The 23830-nt window shown below is 43.0% G+C and overlaps 1 protein-coding gene across 1 annotated transcript in view; it reads right to left on the reverse strand.

Annotated features, from left to right (window-relative positions):
- The window catches only part of RXFP2 (relaxin family peptide receptor 2), a 367668-nt gene that overhangs the window by 79543 nt on the left and 264295 nt on the right, over positions 1-23830 (reverse strand). Inside the window, exon 5 of the mRNA XM_089690886.1 lies at positions 15550-15621. Within this exon, the coding sequence (XP_089547012.1) occupies positions 15550-15621 (72 nt within the window). The remainder of the gene's footprint in view (positions 1-15549; positions 15622-23830) is intronic.

Raw genomic sequence — 23830 nt, forward strand, 5'->3', positions numbered from 1 at the left:
TGTGCACCTTTTTTCTTCCACACTTTTCCCTTCCACATAACTTTCTATTAATGTGCTTTGATACAGCACTTTGGGAACATCCAACTTCTTTTGCAATTACCTTTTGAAGCTTTCCCTCCTTATGGAGGGTGTCAATGATGGTTTTCTGCACAACTGTCAGGTCAGCAGTCTTTCCCATGATTGTGATTCCTACTGAACCAGACTGAGAGACCATGTAAAGGCTCAGGAACCCTTTGCAGGTGTTATGGCTTAATTAGCTGATTAGAGTGGGAGACTTTGAGCCTAGAATATTGCACCTTTTCACAATATTCTAATTTTCTGAGATTGTGGATTTGGGGTTTTCATGAGCTGTAAGCCATAATCATCACAATTATGACAAATCACAGCTTGAACTATCTTGCTTTGCATGTAATGAGTCTATCTCATATATTAGTTTCACCTTTTAGGTTGCATTACTGAAATAAATGAACTTTTGCACAATATTCACATTTTTCGAGTTTCACCTGTATAACCTATGTGTGTGGGTGTGTTTTCATATGAAAAATAATATCCCTGTATACTATGTTTACTAAGAAGCCAATCCAAGAGCTTTTTAAAACTATCAATATTTCCTGCTGAAACCACCGATTGTGGAAGAGAGTTCCACATCCTTACTGCCGTGAGTGAAAAACCCCCCTACACAGTTTAAGGTTCTCACTTCTCCTTCAATGGCCCTGTATCTTCTTATACTCACTGAGACTGAATAGTTTATTCTTTATGCTAGAATCACTATTAAGATATTTGTATATGGCTATCATATCTCCTCTCAAGTGTCTCTTCTCCAGGGAAAACAAGGTTAATGTTTGTAGTCGTTCCTCATAACTGAGTCATCCAGTCCTGTTGCCCTTCTCTGGACTTTCTCCAGTTCCAGCACATCCTTCCTGAGGACTGGTGACCAGAACTGGACAGCATACTTCAGATGTGTCTAAACCAGAGTTTCGTAAAGTGTCAGGATTATAGTTTTATCTCTTGAGTAAATATCCTTTTTTATGCATGCTAATATTCTGCTAGCATTGCTTGCAGCAGCTTGTCATTGCATGCTTTTGCTAAGTTTGTCATCTACTTGAACCCTCAGATCTTTTTCCATCCTTGATTCCGCCAGAGTTTTTCCCCCTAGCAAGTACTTTACGCTTTTCATTAAACCTCATTTGCCATGTATCTGCCCACCCCTTTATTTTATTGAGGTCTTTTTTTTACAGTTTCTCTATCCTGCTGTGATGTTATTGCCCTACCTACTGTATCTTTGTATTGTCAGCAAACACTGAGATTGAGCTATTTATGCCAGCCTTTATAGCTTTTATGAATAGATTAAACATAATTTGTTTGTATCGCCCCCTCACCCTGGATACTTACCCAAGCCTGATTTCAATCCAGCACTGTGCTCACGTTCAGCAACTCTCTCCTTGGCTCATGCTGCTGTCAATCAACTCCTGTGAGCAGAGTCCAGAGACCTAGGCTGAGCAGGGCAGTGTATGTCAATAGATTATGCCCGCAGGTGTGCTCCCATAGCAATTGGCTGGCTATGGGGGCACACAAATGCAGCTTGCTATAGGGGCACACATAGAAGAGGAGGAGCCGGATGTACTAGTGGGGGACTTGAAGAGGAAGTTCATGGATAACATGTTTTTTATTTTAATTATTAAAACATAACCTTTACAAGCCCTTTAAGGCTGCTGGTTTTAGAAAAAACATTTCTGAACACTACCCTGCATGGCAGAACAAAGCCCAGATGTACTTGTAATGCCTTCCCGACATCTTATTAAGTGGAGGTACATTCTCCAGGTCTCCAGTGTTGAAAATGATCTAATACTAGTACTTTTTCTTCTGATGATGAAAAGCTGATATCCCTGCACCAAGCACATCTATCCCATTAAAAGTTGAGAAAAAATGCAGTAGGTGAACTTTAAATGTACTCCTCATATTGCTAAACGTTGGAATACAATGTTCATGTATTTTGTACAACAAGTACATCAGTGTCAGTGTTCAGTAGAGATATATTCTTCAACCAGAGGACGGCGGTGTCTATAAGTTTGTAGATGCATCTGTGGTTAAACACTATGTATTTTCTCTGTAATAAAGTTCCTGTTTCCTGTTAGCAGAGAAGCAGCAGATAAACACATGTGGACTGTACACTGTGCGTTCTGCAGGGCTATATACAGAATCTCTAACACTAAATAATACGTTTAATAGGTTATTTTAATTGAAATATATTCCCTTGTTAATTGAGTAAAGTAGTAGTTGCTGCTTTGAATTTGCATTAGACCTATCAAGAAAGAGGTGTTTGTTTCTGTGAGTGTATCTATGTGGGAGCTAATGAAACAACCTGGGAGGCAAATGGGCACTAGCTGAAAAGGTTTGGGAACTGCCTGCCAAAGCTAACAAAGCTTGGCCAGAGTCTGAAACAAGCACGGCTAAGATTTTTTAAATCTTAACACATGTATTTGATGTTTATAAGAATTCTACTAGCAAATATGTAGTGAAATGCAGGTTGGATTCTCTTCTACTTCTAAGGCTATGTTCACACTAGCCTTGTGTGCAGGCGGCAGAGAGGCGTTTGGGAAGCGTTTTTACCGCTTCCCAAACGCCTCTGCCAATTCTGCACATTACAGCACATGGTGCTGTTCTAACGGGAGCGTTTGCGTCGCGTTGCCTCGCGGCAAAACGGACGCCTCTGGTCGAGTCAGGAGGCTTTGAAGCCTCCTATTCTCGTCTATGGTGCCGCTCCGCAAATGCCCGGCCGGCGTTTGCGGTGCGGTTGCGACGCGGTTGCGGGGTGTTTGCGGAGCGGTAACACCACTCAAACTGTATTATAGGCGTTTGTGGGGCGTTATTAACGCTCGGCAAACGCCTAGCAACTGCCACTAAACCGCGCATGCGGCGTTTGCGGAGCATTTGCTGAGCGTTAATAACGCCCCACAAACGCCAGACCAACGCTTGCCAAATGCTATAGGGGCGTTTGGCAAGCGTTGGTAAAACAGCCAAGTGTGAACGAGCCCTAAATGCATTTTGGAGTTAATGGGAACTGAGTTTGAGAATGAAAAAATCTTTTTCTCTGACTCAAATCCCACAAGTAAAGAAGTTGCATTGCTGTCAATCTTGGTTCTCTAGGTTTTTACTTTGCTGACATTGACCTTTCATAAAATGAGTAAATTTAGATTACTTTTGAATCTTAAAGAGTTCATGCATTCAAGGCTTTAATAGGCATTTTTTTGGCTGTTATGGACACAATTTAGAAATTCTTTTATACGTGAAACCACATCAGTATGCAAACTCACCCATACTCTGTACTGTGGATACTTTTTTCTTGTTTTCTACTTTTTATTTAAATCAGCCAGCATATTTTTCCTTAAAGCTACTGTGACATAAATATTATCTAATACATTTTTTTAGGCAAAGTCACTCCACTGCATACATTTTCTGACTTTCTCATCAGGTTTTATCTTTCTTGCTGTTTGATGAAAACCATGAATGTGTTCTTTTCAGCCAGTTAAAATGAAAAAGAAGTCCTGGTTTACAAACATGGTGCATATTTTATGGTGCTTGCAATTCTATTATTTCTGGACCTGGGATATAATCTTAAAATGAAAATGACAAAGACTATGTTTATTTAATATGTTTAACTCGTTTGGTGCTGCCCTATAGCAGAAATACTGCTACAGGGTGGCACGGGTGCGCAAAATCACATATATATACGTGATTTTGCAGTTCCAGCAGTGTCAGTGCTTTTTATTAGCACTGATCACTGTATTGGTGTCACTCCCCAGTGCCAGAATGCCTGCCACAGTTCCATTATAAATTGCTGATCGCTGCCATTACTAGTAAAAAAAAAATTCCAGTATATATACCACCATTTGTAAACGCTATAACTTTAACAAAAACCAACTAATTTACACGTATTGGGATTTTTTTTATTTTGGCCTAAATTTATGATGAAATTTGATTTTTAAAATATTTTTACTGGACATGTTTAATAGCAAAAAATCTAAAATATTATTTTTTTTCTAAAAATTGTCAGTCTTTTTTTATTTAGAGCTGAAAAAATAAAGAAATGCAGAGGCAATCAAATACCACTGAAAGAAAGTTCTATTTGTAGAAAAAAAAGGACATACATTTCATTTGGGTGCAGTGTTGCATGACCGCGCAATTGTCAATTAAAGTAACGCTGCACTGTATCACAAAAAATGGCTTGGTCAGGAAGGGGGGTAAATCCTCTGGAGGTCAAGTGAATAAACAATTTTAGACGGAAAAAGACTATAAGTTGTTGTAAGCATTGCATAGTAATGAACAAACTCCTCATGCAGGTTACCAACAAAGGAATGAACACTGTATACGTTCACGGGTGTGTTTCAATTTAAGTTTTGCATACCATTTGTGGTTGTAGGATAGGTTAGTCGTGTACACGCTTGATATTAGCGCACGATAACACCACATAATGAAGTATAATTGGATGGATTGTGAACGAGTACAAGGCTGCCATGGACCTTACATGTTGGTCTTACACCATAGGGGGATCAAGGGTACTGGTTTGCCTAGTGTAAAAGTTATTGGATGCCCCTAGAGTCCCTTGGGCTGCTCGTGTTCTTTACAGATGAGGCCTAACTTTAGGAAATGTTCCTCCTTTTGGGAAATGTTAAGAAGTGGTGCATTTTGTTTGTAAAAACAAGTCTAAAAGAGAAAGCCCACTGATATTTAATATTTCTGGCAAGTAGGAGCTATAGGAGGGGTTTAAAGGCTCTACTTTTATGAACTGTGGTTGGCGATATTAATATTAAAATTTGGACTTCATAACCTGGAATTTTAAGGCCATTAATCTCATCATCTTTTTCTTCACCTTGTAACAGTACAGTTTCGACTATAATGTTCCCTCCTGGTGTGGAGCTGTTATTTATGGGCACAGTCCAGTTCTAGATGATGGTCAGGGATATCTGGAATTACTTTTTTTTAGTAATGTTTTGACTGTCCCCTCTATGTCAGTTACCAGAAAAAGCATGCACCAATGGAAGGAGTGCAGGACCATATGATAAAAAGGTACAAATTAATATATTGGCTGACACTAAAAGACAGGCAGCGTGTTTAGGGGCCCAGAAGAAATCCCCCCTTCATTGGAGCTTCAGTTAAAATAAAAACCTTGAATGGAGTCAAAATAGAGTTTTCCTGTGTGAATGCATGTAGGGAAGCTAATTGATGGACTAAAAGATTTACTGACCAGATATCATTTGGCATTGGCAATTTTTAGTGTAAACCAATACATTAATTTGGAGTCTTTTATTATTTGGTCTGGTGTTTCAGCAGAGCACTGGTTACAGCTTGTAGGAGGAGTTTTCTTTCTGCTCTAGGAGGATACAAAACTGCTGACCTCTGTCTGGACAGTGCTGATTGGCCCTGTGTTGATCACATGCACTCTCCCAAGAAAAAAAGAAACCTCTCTAGCAATACACACTAAACTGAGCATGTGCATGTGGCTACGGGTTCTGTCTGCCTTATCAAGAGATAAGATGTGGACATTTGAACAAGAGGAGGGGCAGAGAAAACAGGATCAAACGGTCTTTTTTTACACAATGCAGAAAATTTACCCTTTAGGTTCCACAGTGAGTATAGCAAGCATGCTTTGCTGTTATCGTGCTGTTTTATCTGCTAAATTTTATATATATATATATATATATATATATATATATATATATATATGCAAACACACATATCCATTTCTGATATTTACATATCTCTGCCATACGACACAACAAGGTAGACACTTTTTCTCTAACAGCTATAGATTTTAGAAGGAATACAGATGTTTCCACCCCCAGCCTCCTGGCTGGACAGTAAAAGAGCAGCAGCAGACTGATAAGGTCATCTCTTTGCTCACTCTTCCTATCAGCATGCTCCTTGTTAGCAAATTTTCATGGAACACATAGCTCATAGTCCTACATCTTTCTCTCCCAGTGCTTGCATATTGTGTGGAACAGTGTGATTACATGTTAGTGCAATATTGGGAGTTTTGTTTTTATGGTAAATAAACCTTTTATACAGATAAAACGCTATGTATGGCAATTTCTCTTTCTATATGTATGGCTGAGGAGGAATGAAGTGTGGGATGAAAGAAGTATTAAGAAGCAGTGTATAACCATTTGAGAAGTGGAATCATCTGACATGCTGAGGAATCATCATATTAGTCCTGTGATAGAGAATGCAAGCATTATATGACCTCACTTAACGCTTTTGGTCATATACCCCAGGTGAGAGCACATCTGGTGGTGGGTTTCACTAATAACAGGACTTTTGACACATAAAAGGTGATGATTAAGAATGAAGAAGTAAAAGGCGGTTTATAACACCAATATGAAGCACAGAAGATATATAATAGGACTTTTTGTTGGACTGCACTATTGTGACATTTTTTGGATTGTTCATATGATTTTTGGACGTACACATTTGATTGTCTTTTAATGGAAGCATGGCACTGGTGTATATTATTTTACATAACTGTAAATTTATGGTCAGATAACTCTTATCTCAAGTTCCACAGCTTGTCTTCCAAAATTAATGAAAACAATTTTGGAAAAGTTATGGCAACCGTGCCAAGTGATACAAGTCTTAGAATATGCTTCTGCATCAACAGATATTTTTTCATGTTAATCCTTACTTCCCATATCCATTGACAGCATATCACAATCCAATCATTTATTGCCTCCTAATTGCAGTAAATAGCTTTAGCTGGCATCCTTGTACTTAGGATCAGGGTTTATGCACAATTCTTTCCAAGTCCTGTCTTACATTCAGCTGTGTAATCTTAGCTTGTTGTCCATTAAGTCAGTTCATTGAACAGTCTTACAAATTGTTAATGGCAGTGCCCAATATTTAAAGGATGACATAAAAGACAACAGTATATTTCACCTGTAAAATTGTTTCAGAAGCATAATTTGAAAACACATTTCAGTCAAAGTCATTACGTCTTCTTTGCCTTTTAATGATTATTTTTGAACAGGTTCTGAACAAAAATTGAAAATTGATATTGAATTTAAATAGAAACTCTGTTTACACTGAACTTACTGAGTAAAAGACAAGATCCAAACAAGACTTATCTTAGGTGTGGTATTTCAGAGACCTTGCATGAGTCCAAAGTGAAGATACACTAGGTAAGAGGAAAAGAGTACTGGCCTCTATATTCTCTCTACAGTCCATCCAGGGTATCCTGTAATCTGACAAACCTTAAAGTAGAACTACAGTATAGGCAAAACTTTTTAAAAAATTTCGGATAGAGCAAGGGAGGGTTATAACCCCTGTCAGATTTTTGTCACCATCTGTGACCCATTGCAGAGATTTCACTTCACTTGTGTTGTGTTCAAGTGAGAGAAAATCCCTGAAAATTAAAGGAATTTCTTGGGGACTCCCAGGTCACCAGAACCAGTGTCCCCATTGGAAGAATTCCCCTCTTTTACTTTTCAGGGGACAAACCAAAATGTGGGATTTGCTTTTACTTTCACTTTCAATAATAATGCTAAACAAGACACATAGAGAGGGTGAATTCAGACAGCAATAAAAACTGACAGGTGTTCTAATCCCTCTCCACTCTATCCAAAACTAAACCAAAAGTTTACCTTTAGTTGTACTTTAAGCAGATTCATGAACTAAAGTAATTGAATTGAGAATTGAACTTCTAAATGGGGAATCTCACTGGTAATTGGGGGGGGGGGGGTAAGAATAGCTCTCCCTTTAGACATTTTGGGTACTGAAAGGGCTCCTAAATATGTGAGAAACTGGACATCTTAGGGTTTAATACAAACATATATTTTCATTTTTGAAAAGAATAAGTTTGTTAAAGGCAATCTGTTTTAATAAACAGATTTCAAAATCAGGGGTCAATATTTGTAAACGTTAACTTGTATGAAGCCTGGGCTAGCAAAACAAACAGGTTGGCTTGATAGCATGCACTCACTTGCATGTTTTACATTTGCAAAAGTTCAAAGTTGCACAAAACGTTTCAGGTGCCACAAGCAGTGGTGAAGCATGGTAAAGGTAAGTACAAACTTTTTCTAAAGGTGTACACCTGGTTGTTTATGGAACCTCTGACACAAACAAGTGGCTGTTGTATAGATTTTGATGTAGCAGTTTTAAACATTGAAACAGGTGAAGTTGTGTAGAGTTAGACATATTGAATTGGATAATTAGAGCAGTGATTGTAGGTCTATGAGACACAGTGTATCTGTTGTTTGTTCTTTCTTTCTGTGGAATAAGATTCTTCCACTTGTTCGTTGTTATTCTTTCTCCTCTTGTTTTATTTTCTGGGGGGACTCCCCAACTTGAAGCAGGCTACACATATTTTAGTCAAGGCTAATCATCATATATTGTAATCTATATGGATCAGTTGTCCATTTCAAGCGTGAATCCTGAGGAACCAAATATTGCAAAACGTGTCGATGTTACACGCTTGTTGTCAGGGATCACGGCGCCGGAATCCTGCATCACGGCGCCGTCCCCCCGCGCATGCGCACTGGCGGCGAGCCGCGGCTGACAGGACGCCGCGCATGCGCAGTAGAGAGTCGAGGGCGCGCCTCAGGCGTCCAATGACAGCCGGGGGCGCGTCCCAGCCAGCCAATGACAGTGCAGGGCGCACTATTTAAAGATGCCCTGCACTGTCACCCATTGCCGCAAGGTCTTATGTGATCCTGGATACCTGCTCCTGTTCTGTGACCCTGTTTTCAACCCTGACTACGCTGCCTGCCCCTGTGTTTGACCCGGCTTGTCCTGACTACTCTGCCTGCTCCTGCGCTTTGACTCGGATATCCTGACTATTCTACGGACTGATTTACCTGGCTGACCCTGCATGTGACCTGACTACTCCTTGCCCGCTGATTTGGTACCCCGCTTACCCCCCACGGAACCACTATCCGTGCCACCCTGCTGGGGCCGTCATCCGCCTCATATCTGGCTCTCCCGGTACCTACACGCATCCCCGGAGGCCTTCCCAGCCGCTGGTGGGCCCGCCCGGAGGTCGTGACCTGGCCCGGGACTGTTTCAAGTCCATCCCCACCATCAGGGGCCCTGGTGAAGGCACAGCCCGGGCTTAGACCCCACGCTCTGGGTTGGTCTATCAGTTGGCAGCCGGAAGGCTCCGCCTGGCGGATCATAACAGTACCTTGCGGCCATGACAGAGCCAGGAGGTGGACCGGCGTCCCTAGAGGATATTTGCCAGCACCTGGCAACTTTGACCCAGGCCTTCCAGAACTTCCACAGTCGCTGCGCCCGACTGGAAGACCGCATGGAGACATTAGCCCCCCAGACTCCCCCTGCTCAGAGTCCCGCGTCTGGGGAACCTCCCGCTACCCCGACATCCGGAGCGGTTGCCACACCCTTAGCTCCTGAGCCCCGCGTTCCCCTGCCGGAGCGGTTCCGTGGTGACCGGAGCCGCTTCCGAGCCTTCCGGAATGCTTGCACACTATATTTTGACTTGCAGCCCCGCACATTCTCCTCCGAGACCGTCAGGGTGGGGTTTATAGTCTCTCTCCTTCAGGGTGAGCCCCAGGATTGGGCTCACCGTCTGATGGAGAGGCGTGACCCCCAGCTTGACTCCGTGACCAAGTTCTTTCAGGCCATGGCAGTATTGTATGACGACCCTCAGCGGGCTGTCTCCGCAGAGGCTACCCTATACTCGCTGCGGCAAGGCCGCCGGGCAGCCGAAGAATACGCGTCCGACTTTAGGCGATGCATGGGAGACACCAGATGGAACGATGCGGCCTTATGTCACCAGTTCCGCATCGGGCTGTCTGAGTCTCTCAAGGACGAACTAGCACGAGTAGGCCTACCAGACTCCCTGGAAAGACTGATTGAGTTGGCCATCCAGATTGACCGTAGGTTAAGGGAACGTCGGCTGGAAAGGAGCAACCAGGGTCAAAGGGTGGCATGGATCCCACCGAGAGACACAGCTCCAACCCCAGGGAACCATCCCCGAGGCACGGAATCGGGGGACAACCCGGAACCCATGCAGCTGGGACTGGCCCGTTCCCACTTGTCGGTCGAGGAACGTCAAAGGAGACGATCGCTGAACCTATGCCTGTACTGCGGGGAAGCTGGTCACCAGGTGCGCTCCTGTCCTGCAAAGATGAGTAAGTCCGCTTCCTTTTCTTTTACTTTACCCGCAGGAAGGGATGATCAGTCCAATTACCTGGCCATACCTGTGTCTTTGCAGCTCCCGGGAAGAACACTATTGGTGACCGCAATCGTTGACTCTGGAGCTTGTAGTTGCTTTGTCGACCTGACTTTTGCCCACCGGCAAAAAATACCACTGCAGACCAAAGAAAGGGGGTTCAACATCTTCTTGGCAGACGGCTCCAGTATAAAATCAGGGGTGGTGGACCAGGAGACACCACCCATTTTTACCACAATAGCAGACCATCACCAGGAGTTCCTCCGTTTGGATGCCATCGCATCACCCCTATTTCCAGTCATTCTGGGGCTACCTTGGCTGCGGGCCCATAACCCCCAGATTGACTGGGAAAGGGGAACGATTCAATTTAGGTCACCCTACTGTTTGAATCACTGCCAGGTCACGGGATCCGTGGGTCCCCGGTTCCTCCTGTGCTTGGACGGTGATGCCAATCTATCCCAGACTATTCCCCCGGCCTACCATGACTTCTTGGACGTTTTCAGTAAGCGGGGGGCTGACGTTCTTCCCCCACACCGTTCTTACGATTGTCCTATAGACCTCCTACCCGGATCTGAGATCTCGTTCGGCCGGATCTTTCCCTTGTCAGAAACGGAATCGGGTGTACTGAGGGAATATATTGACGAGAACCTGCGGAAGGGGTTTATTCGTCCTTCCCAATCCCCAGCCGGGGCCGGGCTGTTCTTCGTAGAGAAGAAGGACAAATCGTTACGGCCCTGCATAGACTACCGTGATCTAAACAAGATAACGGTAAAGAACCGTTATCCCTTACCGTTAGTCCCCGAGCTCCTCCAGAGATTGAAATCGGCAATGATATTCACTAAACTAGACCTGCGGGGGGCCTATAACCTTGTCCGTATCAGGGAGGGGGATGAGTGGAAGACGGCCTTCCGTACGAGATTCGGTCACTACGAATATCTAGTGATGCCATTCGGGCTCTGTAATGCACCGGCAACCTTCCAGCATTTCATCAACGATGTTCTTCGTGATTTCCTCGATGTCTTTGTAGTAGTTTATTTGGATGACATCCTAATTTTCTCCCCTTCACTGGAGGTTCATCGAGGTCACGTAGTACGGGTATTAGAACGGTTGCGTCAACACGGGCTATACGCCAAGGCAGAAAAGTGCTGTTTCGAACAGCGCGAAATCACGTTCTTGGGACTGGTTCTCTCTTCCGCGGGGGTCGCGATGGATCCCCAGAAAGTCACGGCGATCTTAGATTGGCCAATACCCGCCGACAAAAAGGGGGTACAGCGTTTCATCGGCTTTTCCAATTTTTATAGAAAGTTTGTTAGGAACTTCTCCGGTCTGGTCTCCCCGATCACGCAACTGACGAAACAAGGGGTCCGTTTTAAGTGGACTTCCGAAGCCCAGACGGCATTCGAGAAGCTCAAAAAATTATTCACGTCTGCGCCCATCCTCTGCCATCCGGATACTTCCCTCCCATATGTCTTGGAAGTGGATGCCTCTGAGAACGCGGTAGGAGCGGTTCTGTCCCAAAGAAATGGAACCAAGGAACTACTGCACCCCGTGGCGTTCTCCAGGAAGTTGACGCCGGCTGAACGTAACTATGACATTGGAGATCGGGAGCTCCTGGCCATCAAATCCGCTCTAGAAGAATGGAGGTACTTACTGGAAGGAGCCACACACCCAATCCTAGTCTTCACTGATCACAAGAACCTGGAATATTTAAGAACAGCGAAACGACTGAGACCTCGCCAGGCAAGATGGGCTCTTTTCTTCTCGCGATTCACTCTCCATATTACGTACCGACCCGGTACTAAGAACACAAAACCAGACGCTCTGTCCCGCATGTTTGAGGACCCCGATGACACAGTGGCACCTGACACCATCTTACCTTCCGGAAGTTTCCTTGCTCTACAAACAGAACTTCGTTCCAGACTCCTCGACGCTTCTACAGGACTACCAGTTCCGTCGGGGTCACCCCTCCTGAACCACGGCGGGCTGTTTTGGAAGGAAGACCGGATCATGGTCCCAGAAGAGATGCGAACCCTGGTCCTAGGGCACTGCCACGACCATCGAATGGCAGGTCACTTCGGGGTTGCGAAAACTCTGGAACTACTACGGCGCTCGTTCTGGTGGCCGAACATGAATAAGGACTGCGAGCGTTACGTCCAGACCTGCTCCACCTGTCAAAGGAACAAGCCCTCCAGGAGCCGGGCATGGGGATTGTTACGTCCATTACCAATACCCAAGCGGGCCTGGCAAATGATTGCCATGGACTTTGTGGTCGAACTCCCACCATCCCAAGGCTACACAGCAATAATGGTGGTCGTGGACCGCTTCTCAAAGATGGCACATTTTATACCCCTGGAGAAAACCCCATCGGCACCTGAAACGGCACGGATCTTCATTAAGGAAGTAGTCAGGCTTCATGGGGTCCCCGAAGATATAGTGTCAGATCGGGGAGTCCAATTCACCTCCAGGTTCTGGAACTCCTTGTGTAAAGCACTAGGAATCAAGCTGTCGCTTTCATCCGCCTACCACCCGCAGACCAACGGCCAAACCGAGAGGACCAACCAAACGCTGGAACAATACCTGCGATGTTACACGTCCTACCTTCAGGATGACTGGTTGACGTTGTTGCCGTCCGCAGAATTCGCGTACAACAACTCGAGTCACTCTGCAACGGGGCAATCCCCGTTCTTCGCCAATTACGGGTATCATCCCACATTTCTCCCTGACCTGATGCCTGAAAACCCGGTACCGGCATCTCAGGACGTCTTAAACTTCTTCTCTGTCAATAACAAGACAATTCAGGAAGCCATCGCCAAAGCCCAAGGGGACAGCAAGAGGGCGTTCGACAGGAAAAGAAGAGGAGAATTACTGCTTCAACCAGGGGATCGGGTATGGCTGTCAACGACCAACTTGAAGATGCTGCATCCTTCGAGGAAGCTGGGACCCAAGTACATTGGCCCATTTCCGGTAAAGCGTGTAGTCAACAAGGTGGCCTACGAGCTTGAGCTTCCGCAGACCTTCAGGGTACATCCTGTGTTCCATGTGTCTCTCCTGAAGCCATCCAGACCGGATCCTTTCCCGGACCGTGAGTCCAGACCTCCCGAGGCAATCTCCGTAGATGACCAGGAGGAATACGAAGTGGAGACTATCCTCAGTTGCCGACGGAGGGGGAACCAGACCCAGTTCCTGATAAAATGGAAGGGTTATGGCCCTGAGGAGAACTCATGGGAACCCGCCCAGAACATTCACGCTCCCCGGCTCATCCGGGAATTTTTTCGTGGACACCCGCGGTGGAGAGATCAGTGGGGCTCCCGGAGGGTGCCCATTGGGGGGGGGCAGTGTCAGGGATCACGGCGCCGGAATCCTGCATCACGGCGCCGTCCCCCCGCGCATGCGCACTGGCGGCGAGCCGCGGCTGACAGGACGCCGCGCATGCGCAGTAGAGAGTCGAGGGCGCGCCTCAGGCGTCCAATGACAGCCGGGGGCGCGTCCCAGCCAGCCAATGACAGTGCAGGGCGCACTATTTAAAGATGCCCTGCACTGTCACCCATTGCCGCAAGGTCTTATGTGATCCTGGATACCTGCTCCTGTTCTGTGACCCTGTTTTCAACCCTGACTACGCTGCCTGCCCCTGTGTTTGACCCGGCTTGTCCTGACTACTCTGCCTGCTCCTGCGCTTTGACTCGGATATCCTGACTATTCTACGGACTGATTTACCTGGCTGACCCTGCATGTGACCTGACTACTCCTTGCCCGCTGATTTGGTACCCCGCTTACCCCCCACGGAACCACTATCCGTGCCACCCTGCTGGGGCCGTCATCCGCCTCATATCTGGCTCTCCCGGTACCTACACGCATCCCCGGAGGCCTTCCCAGCCGCTGGTGGGCCCGCCCGGAGGTCGTGACCTGGCCCGGGACTGTTTCAAGTCCATCCCCACCATCAGGGGCCCTGGTGAAGGCACAGCCCGGGCTTAGACCCCACGCTCTGGGTTGGTCTATCAGTTGGCAGCCGGAAGGCTCCGCCTGGCGGATCATAACACTTGTTATATATTGCTATATTTTATGAGAACTGTATGACACTGGAGAACTGAAGATTTGTGTTATTTTTTTTTAATGAGAGATGGCTGTCTTTTAACTGGATGAACCAATAAATATATGGTTTAATAAACATTTGGTTTGTTTAAGATTCCCATTGTTAGGCACATATAAAGTTCCTTTCTAAATGGGAAATCCACACCTAGGTGTGGTGACCCCCTTTTCCCTTTTCTATACATTGCCTCTAAAATTACATACTAGACCCATTATCCTTAATGAGGGTTTGGTATAGATGTCAAGAAGGACTCCCCGTGAAAAAAATATGGGGTGGAGATTCCAAAATTATAAGGTGGAACCCCATGCATGAAAAAAGTGCCTCCCCCCCAAAAAAAAAAAATCTATACCAAACCCTTAACTAAGCATGCAGCCTGTCAGCCAGGAAAGGCGGAGGTGAGCTTGTGCCCCTCCCCCAGTGCCTTGCCAGGGAGGATGCCCCTGGCAAAGCACCTCATCCCCATACTAATGAGGACAAGGATTTTTCCCCATAACCCTGGCCAGATAGTGGTCTGGGTCTGCAAGAGAGAAGCTTATTAGAATCTTGAAGCCACCTTTAACTATAAAGGGCACCCAGATACAAGCTTTCCCCTATGTGAATGAAGGTGTACGGTACCACTAGTCATTCACAAGAAAAATAAACGGTAAATAAAAACACATAGTTTTTGACAGCTCCTTTATCAAAAGAAACAAACAAAAAAAATCACAGAAATGTACATCCATTATCAATCACAGCATCCAATGATGCAAATCCATGTCTATCACGATGAGCAATGTCCACCAACCCAACAGGAGCAAGAAAAATCCTGTTGACCACTGGTAGATAGGAAGTTGTCATATACAGTAAAACAACTGACAAATAGGCACCAATAGCAGCTGTTGAAAGTAGTCATTTACAGTAGCTGTAAAAATCCCACTACTATATATAATGTTCAGTTCCTGCCAAATGGGCTAAAAGTTTGACTTTCAAAGGGGCATCTGAACAGTCAAACTTTTATTGAATTCCTACTAAGGACTAGTAAGTTAGGATATATTACATTTTGTTCTTGGGTTTAGATACACTTTAAGCACCAGCCTCAGCAATTAAATCTGAACAGGTATTCTACCATTAGGGGAATAGCATGTATCTGGGGTTGAGAACGTAGCTGTTTTTAGCTTCATAGGGTATGGTCATTCAAGACGGATTACCTTTCAATCAGTATGTCAAGATCCACATCAGAAAATGCTAATTTTTATTTCATGCATTCACCCATTCTTTACAGTGTAATTTACTGTATACTCACAGTTTTGCTAGATCTTTGTACCCCAGGAAAGCATTATCTGGTAGTCTACGTATTCTGTTTCCTTTTAGTGACCTAAGAGAAAAAGTTTCACAAAGACATTTCTTGCAGTGGATTGTAGAAAACAAATATATAAATAGTACAGAGAAAATCTGCAAAATGAGCATATAAACTATTTGGCATTTTATCTCTTTATGCTGCTTTTAAAAAAACAATCATTGTAGTAGTGAAAATGCTGATTCAGAAAGGAAAAGGAGCATAGGTACTGTATTATATCAGTAGTGAAGGAAATAAAAAGAAGAGGTGATGTAACCTTCTTCTTTTGGTAATAACTTCAAAAATTAATAGCCCATTCACACTAACCTATTCCACTGCATGCTCAGGTCTGCATTAATTGCCTGCATTAATGTGTGCTACGGCAACCCATTAATTTAAAGAGGCTGACCAATGCACCACAATGGACTCAAATTGTACATACAACACTGATGCAGTCAATGAACGACACTACATTGCACAAATGTACAAATGGGAATGAAAAACAGAATTTAATTGATTGTTGCAATGACTTTTTTCCAGCTTTCTTTGCAACATATTTTAATATTGACGCCTTTAACATTGGTTAAAGTGATTAAATACTTTGTGTACAGTGGCAAGAAAGCAACCATAACAATGTCGTAGTTTGAAAACCAGAGTCCTATTTAAAGTACTGTACAACAAAGGAGAATTGTTGAGTGGTCATCAGCTCCTGTGACTCGTGACTAGACCCACATTCTGCTATCTTGTGTTTGACCCAGCTTGTCTCTTGACTTGACTCTTGATCCCCTATTGCTGACTTTGGCTTGTGTCCTAAATTCTGTTGCTGCTTTCCTGGCTGCTGTTTTGGTACTTATGCTGACTCCAGTCTGCCATCTGTTCCTGATCTTGTCTTCTGATTTGGTATCTCTGCTACCTGATTGTTGATGACTCTGGCTCTTCTTAACTACAGCTTTGCTTCCTGCATCTACAAGTTCCTGTGCTCCTCCTGTTTACCAGCATTCTGCACCATTTCCAGTCTGAGCATCCACAGCATCCCAGTAATCTCCAAACTGTGTATGACCACCCAACAGTGTCTGAACCTACCACAGGCACCCATGCCACTCCTTGTCCAACTGTATCCCTCCAGGAGGCAATGGACAGAGGAGATAAGGGAAGCCCTCAAATCAGCTTGGCCTCTACAAATTCCATATGAGACTATTACTCAGACTGTAGCTGAAGCTTAGACTGACTACTGGCTGGTTAAATCTGCTACAAATGGCTCCCTCATAGATCTCAAACTGATCAAAATCTGTAACTGACAGAATTCTGAAGATCCACAAACAGGTAGAGCTGCGTCAATAGTCTCAGAGCTACATTTTAAAGAAAATATACAGTATATCTGACTGGTAGGGATTCTTCTCAACTCATAGAAAACTACCCTGTTCCAGCATACATTGTGGTGTCAGTGTGGTAATCATTATGTTTCTGCTGGTGTGTTTCTTGCTACTGTTTCTGGGGTACTGATTGCACTATGTTACTGTAGATATGATTCTTGTGGTGTCAGTATGGTACTGATTGTGTCTCTGTAGACTTGTTTCTGGCCATGTCAGTGTGGCACTATTTGCATTTCTGCAGTTCTGTAGACATGTTTCTAGTGGTGTCAGTGTGGTAATGACTGTTTCTGCAGTTGTGTTTCTGGTGGTGTCAGTGCAGTGATGATTGTGTCTTTGCAGACCTGCATCTTGCAGTGTCAGTGCATTTAAAGATGATGGTTTTTGTAACAATTGTCTACATGGAGAAAGGGTTGTATGGGGCTTTGAGCATTTATACAGTGGAGTGAGTCCATAAAAAAAAAGTAGCCATGCCCCTACTTAAATTAACCATGCCTACTTTTTGTTGCAGCATTCTTTGCTACTTTATTTCCTTGGTAAGCCTCTCCCATCTTGGCTGTATTGCTATAGGGTTCCCTAGCTATACTTTGGGTCACAACCAGCTAATCCTTTAAGCAAGACTGGATTTTCATCAAATGGCCCTGCTGGTTCCCAAATTGTAGTACACTAGGTAACACAACTTTACTATATTACTCTGGACACTTACTGGCCTTAACCTACATAAGAAAATTGTGTTATAATCCAAGTAGCTTGACATGATTTGATTATTCCTATTGATGATTAAAAATACGTGTGGACATAATAGCATACTGTACCCCATGGTAAATTCAGCCTTGTCACAACATCAATATTAGTCACAACCATTAATTTTCATTGTCCTAGAGGAATGTGTGAAGCTCACCAAATAAATTCTCTGCTAGCCTTACTGGAATACTTGTCAGTAGAAAGCTATTAAATCACAAATCACTTACTGGCTGTCATGGGCAAATGTTATTTCTTTGCTTGAGTTTTCAAAGATCAGTCTTCACTTTACTCTTACATTTACCATGGCAGTGATAATGTTTTGTACCCCGCTTTGATTACATCCATTACAGACAGAAAGATGAAGCTTCATTACAATGGTTCTGTATGCACTTCTGCTGGTGTTTGGACATCAATCTCTCAAAATCAGCAATTACACATAAATGAAATACTAAGAAACAATGTTTCAAATTCAAAAGTGACATGTACTGGATTTTAAAGGAATTACATTTGCATTTTAAGCATTGCCTCATGCCTCATTTATTATTTTAAATTGTTTACTACTGACTGATGAAAATGAAGAAAGCTGCAGCACTGAAAGAGCTTGTACTCCTAAGATGTAAACATGCTCAGGGTTAAATAAGAGTTCTTACATTTGTTGTGTGTACTTGTCAGGGAACAATCATGGTCCCTATTGGCTTATTGGTAGTGTTGGATTCGCATATATATTTCATTATCCACACAAGATCACAATGAACTTCGTTTAAGTAAATTGTTTTAGTCTTTTTTTTTTTTTTTTTGGTTTGGTGTACTGGTGAGCACTTTTTTGAATATTAGGAGGATTGTTATATGGACATTGTGTGCTTTTGTGATTGTACATTTGATACTTGTTTTGGATACATTGTATTTCTTGTTCTTTTTTTGTTTTGTTTAATCACTTGAAGTGCTGGGCTTATGTTGGCTGATTCACCACTTAACATATTAACACTTTGAATGGGTTATACCAGCAGGAAGAAAACCCACTCTCTCTCTGACATCACTGAGGTCTTCCTTACTAAAATTGTCTTTATGGAAAAAATAAGAAGGAAATCATCCTCCTGCTGCTTTCTCCGTAAACAAAGATAACAAATTAAAATAACTGCATAATCTAGAGCAGTGGTCTTCAAACTGGAGCCCAATGTGACCTTTTGCTTTCATTTATCCGGCCTTTGAGGCATTATTCCTGCCACTGAAACTAACAATTGGGCATAATTCCTGCCACTGACACCGACAATGGGGCACTATTCCTTCCAATAACGCCAATGATGGGGCATAATTTCTTCCACTGACAACAAAATTGGGGCACTAGTCCTACAATTGAGTCTAACTATTTCTCCTCCTAATACCAAAGATCAGGCATTATTTACTCCCACTGGGCACATTCCAGCCCCCCTAAACTATGAAGGACAGTAAATGGGCCCTTTCTTTAGAAAGTTTGGAGACCCCTGATCTAGTGTTTAGAATGAAGCACACTGATAATAGCCATGGCAGGAGAAAGGCACCTGGAAGAGATTCTGTGTTCTCATCTTCAGAAACACCTGGGGATGATGGTTGAGTCAACCTGACAGAATTCTGAATATCGGATGTTTAAAGAGTCTGCCCATCCAAAACTGGTATTTCATGGCCGTTCAACCTTCCTGCTGTGACACTTGGATGATAATTAAATAAATAATGAAACTAAAGGTTTTACAATTACAATGTTTGTAGTATGACAACAAAATTCTGCAATATAAACTGCCCCAAGGCATTACAGAAATGAATCACATTTTTATGTCAAGTGGCATTGTCTAGTAAATTTCTGAACGTGACTGGTTACTACAAAGTAAGAAAGACAATTAAGCCATTTTGGTAAATGGAGCTCCATGATTGAAGAAAAACAGATCATATTTCCTTTTTCCAACCTATGCTATGGATACAGGATAATTAGAGATATGTGTATAGCAGCCTAGATCGAGGAAGGACAAAGCATAGACTACTGTACATCCTACTGATCAATGGTTGAATAATAGACTAGGTAATGGACAATCAAACCTCAACTGATGAAGAACAAAAACATAAAAAATGTTTTATTTTAATAGATACAGTGGGCCAAAAAAGTATTTAGTCAGCCACCAATTGTGCAAGTTCTCCCGCTTAAAAAGATGAGAGAGGCCTGTAATTGGCATCATAGATAGACCTCAACTATGAGAGACAAAAATGAGAAAAAAAATCCAGACAATCACATTGGCTGATTTGGAAAGAATTTATTTGCAAATTATGGTGGAAAATAAGTATTTTGTCACCTACAAACAAGCAAGATTTCTGGCTCTCACAGACCTGTACCTTCTTCTTTAAGAGGCTCCTCTGTCCTGAACTCAATACCTGTATCAATGGCACCTGTTTGAACTTGTTATCAGTATAAAAGAGACCTGTCCACAACCTCAAACAGTCACACTCCAAACTCCACTATGGTGAAGACCAAAGAGCTGTCGAAGGACACCAGAAACAAAATTGTAGACCTGCACCAGGCTGGGAAGACTGAATCTGCAATAGGCAAGCAGCTTGGTGTGAACAAATCAACTGTGGGAGCAATAATTAGAAAATGGAAGACATACAAGACCACTGATAATCTCCCTTGATCTGGGGCTCCACGCAAGATCTCACCCCGTGGGGTCAAAATGATCACAAGAACGGTGAGCAAAAATCCCAGGACCACACGGGGGGACCTAGTGAATGACCTGCAGAGAGATGGAACCAACGTAACAAAGGCTACCATCAGTAACACACTACGCCACCAGGGACTCAGATCCTGCAGTGCCAGACGTGTCCCCCTGCTTAAGCCAGTACATGTCCTGGCCCATCTGAAGTTTGCTAGAGAGCATTTGGATGATCCAGAAGAGAATTGGGAGAATGTCATATGGTCAGATGAAACCAAAATAGAACTGTTTGGTAGAAACACAACTCGTCGTGTTTGGAGGAGAGAGAATGCTGAGTTGCATCCAAAGAACACCATACTTACTGTGAAGCATGGGGGTGGCAACATCATGCTTTGGGGCTGTTTCTCCACAAAGTGACCAGGACAACTGATCCATGTACAGGACAGAATGAATGGGGCCATGTTTCGTGAGATTTTGAGTGCAAACCTCCTTCCATCAGCAAGGGCATTGAAGATGAAAAGTGGCTGGATCTTCCAACATGCCAATGATCCCAAACATACCGCCTGGGCAACGAAGGAGTGGCTTCGTAAGAAGCATTTCAAGGTCCTGGAGTGGCTTAGCCAGTCTCCAGATCTCAACCCCATAGAAGACTTTTGGAGGGAGTTGAAAGTCCGTGTTGCCCAGCGACAGCCCAAAACATCACTGCTCTAGGTGGAGATCTGCATGGAGGAATGGGCCAACATACCAGCAACAGTGTGTGCCAACCTTGTAAAGACTTACAGGAAATGTTTGACCTCTGTCATTGCCAACAAAGGATATATAACAAAGTATTGAGATGAACTTTTGATATTGACCAAATACTTATTTTCCACCATAATTTGCAAATAAATTCTTTCCTAATCAGCCAATGTGATTGTCTGGATTTTTTTTCTCATTTTTCTCTCATAGTTGAGGTGTACCTATGATGCCAATTACAGGCCTCTCTCATCTTTTTAAGTGGGAGAACTTGCACAATTGGTGGCTAACTAAATACCTTTTTGCCCCATTGTATATGATGGTGTGTATATGATGGTGTGCTGTAACCTTCCACAACAAACATAAAATGTCTTATTTCACCCGTCAAAAGATATTTAAAATCTGAGTTGTTGCTACAAGTTGCCATGAATCATCATTGCTAAGCACTTCCTTATTAAATAATCCAGTTAAGCCATTAATTGCTAAGGCAAAATTCATTTGGAAAGTAACAACACAACAATCAAACACGTATCATACTTATTTACAATTTGATTAGTTAAACAAATACAGCCTTGATCATGTAAACCCCCAGAGTACTCTAAATTAGCCTGAAGCCCAAAAACGCATGCAAATGTTGTTAGTCAAGGCCAGCCTCAGCCTCCATTTGAAAATGTAATAACAGATGTGATGTGATGATACTACTACCCGCATATCAATCAAGGTGTAAACAAAGCTTTGGTCAGAACAGCTTACAAGCAACTTACAAAAAGTATTATGACTAGTATATAACTTGGAACTGGTGGAAAAAGGTCACCGAAAAAGAAGTAACTGGTGGTGATGCCATGCCACTTTTCCTGTAATTGAGTCTGAGAATTGAGAGATGGAAGGCATCAGATTAGTTCATTTTACTGCTCCGCCATGGTTGAGAGATAACTAAGTTTGAATTTTTAGTTGAAACTAGCAAGCTAAATCATGAACCTAATTGGCACTTTCAATAAAGGCTTTACTAGCAGGCTGAATCATGAACCTCAGTGGCATCATCAGTAAAGACTCTGCTTCTACAACCTCAGATTTGTCTAGCTACTACAGCCATTACAATGAGATCTTATACTGGTGCTGGATTTCAAATTCCTTTAATATATGGAAAATACGAAAGGAATATTGAGAGCCCATACTGGAAGCAGCAGAGCTAGGGATTAGCATATCTTGCCAATTACATCCCTCATAAATTTAAAAAGTCAATGGATTGTGAAATAAAGGTTCATACAGAAAACGACAGTGTATGAGCTATTTTTGACTTGACTAGTGAAAGCAGTGGAGCAAATAAAATATACTAAAGTGGCATAAAATAATATGCAATAAAATAATGTGCTATAACATATAAATATATAAAAAAATCAATAAAATTGCATCAGTGAAAGTCCAATTTATCAAACACATAAATGCTTCATATAAGTCCACCAGAAAAAATTGTTATATAAAATATATAGCTAAATGAAAAGTCCTTCTGATCCACTGAATCACTACATGATCAGATAAGATTATTTCCACATGTGCCAAAAAACTTCACTCAATTGTCACCACGTGCTCCAGAGAAAAACCTCCCCCAATTCAGTGGCACCTGATGTCATGGCCCAGTAAACTTGATAGGCAATTGCGCTTGCGGTGAGTTTCAAACATAATAAAAGTCCTCAATCACTTATCCCCTCAGCAATTAAAGGCTGTGTGAATTGCAGGACATCCTCTAAATTATTTGCTCTGTCACAAGGAAAGGAAATAAAAGAGAGCTCATAGCATGATACCGCTAAAATCCATTTATTATAAAAGCAGTAATGAACTCACATAGTAAAAGTACAAGCATGCCCAACATCCACAATATCCTCAGAAGGTAATGGTATATCATATAGACAGTGTCTCACCCGAACCTCCTCGCTGCTTGCGAGCGGTACGTCACTTCCAGCGATGGATGTGAGGTGGATCACTGTGACAACAATCGTTGCACAGCCCGACTCTGACATGTTTCATCACCTGACTTTATCAAAGGTGATGAAACGTGTCACCTTTGATAAAGTTAGGTGAGTTCATTACTGCTTTTATAATAAATGGATTTTAGCGGATTGGGGCCATGATTTCAGACATTAAGTTAAATTAATATTCAAGACCTGATTTAGGACTGGAGCCATAAAGATTACATGGCCTGCCAATATTTCACCTGCCCCCCCCCCCCATCATTTCCTTATCCTCTCGGCCTTGCAATGCTTCCCTGTAAGCTTGTGAAAGAAAACCTGCACTGAGAGAAAATACAAGCTGCCGTTGTTGAACTTCCTTCTAAAGCTGCAAGCTAACTGTCTGTTTTACCGATTCAATATTTTGGCAGGTGGCAGATGGGGACAAGTATAAAGACCTTTACTTGTTGCATAATTGACAAAGAAAGTGATGAAGATAGAAATATATAGGCAAATAGATATTTTTTAGTACACGTTTCTTTTAATAGGAACTTGTCAACATTGCAATAAGAGCTGTCACTCTTGATTAGTTTTATAAGGTCCAGAATCCAGACTTGCCATCCTGATCCTGGTTTTATATGTGACCATCACTCTTGTTTTAGCTCAGTGACTGAGTAAGTTGAGGAGCCAAAATTAGAGAGAAAGCCCTGGAGTATTCACCTTTAAAAAGAATCCCTTAAACAGTGGGCAGACAGTTTGGCAGTCTCTGCTATAACTTTCT

This window comes from Staurois parvus, unplaced genomic scaffold (genome assembly GCF_062004578.1).
Source record: "Staurois parvus isolate SC_StPar_1 unplaced genomic scaffold, SC_StPar_1.0 ptg000544l, whole genome shotgun sequence".
Taxonomy (NCBI): domain Eukaryota; kingdom Metazoa; phylum Chordata; class Amphibia; order Anura; family Ranidae; genus Staurois; species Staurois parvus.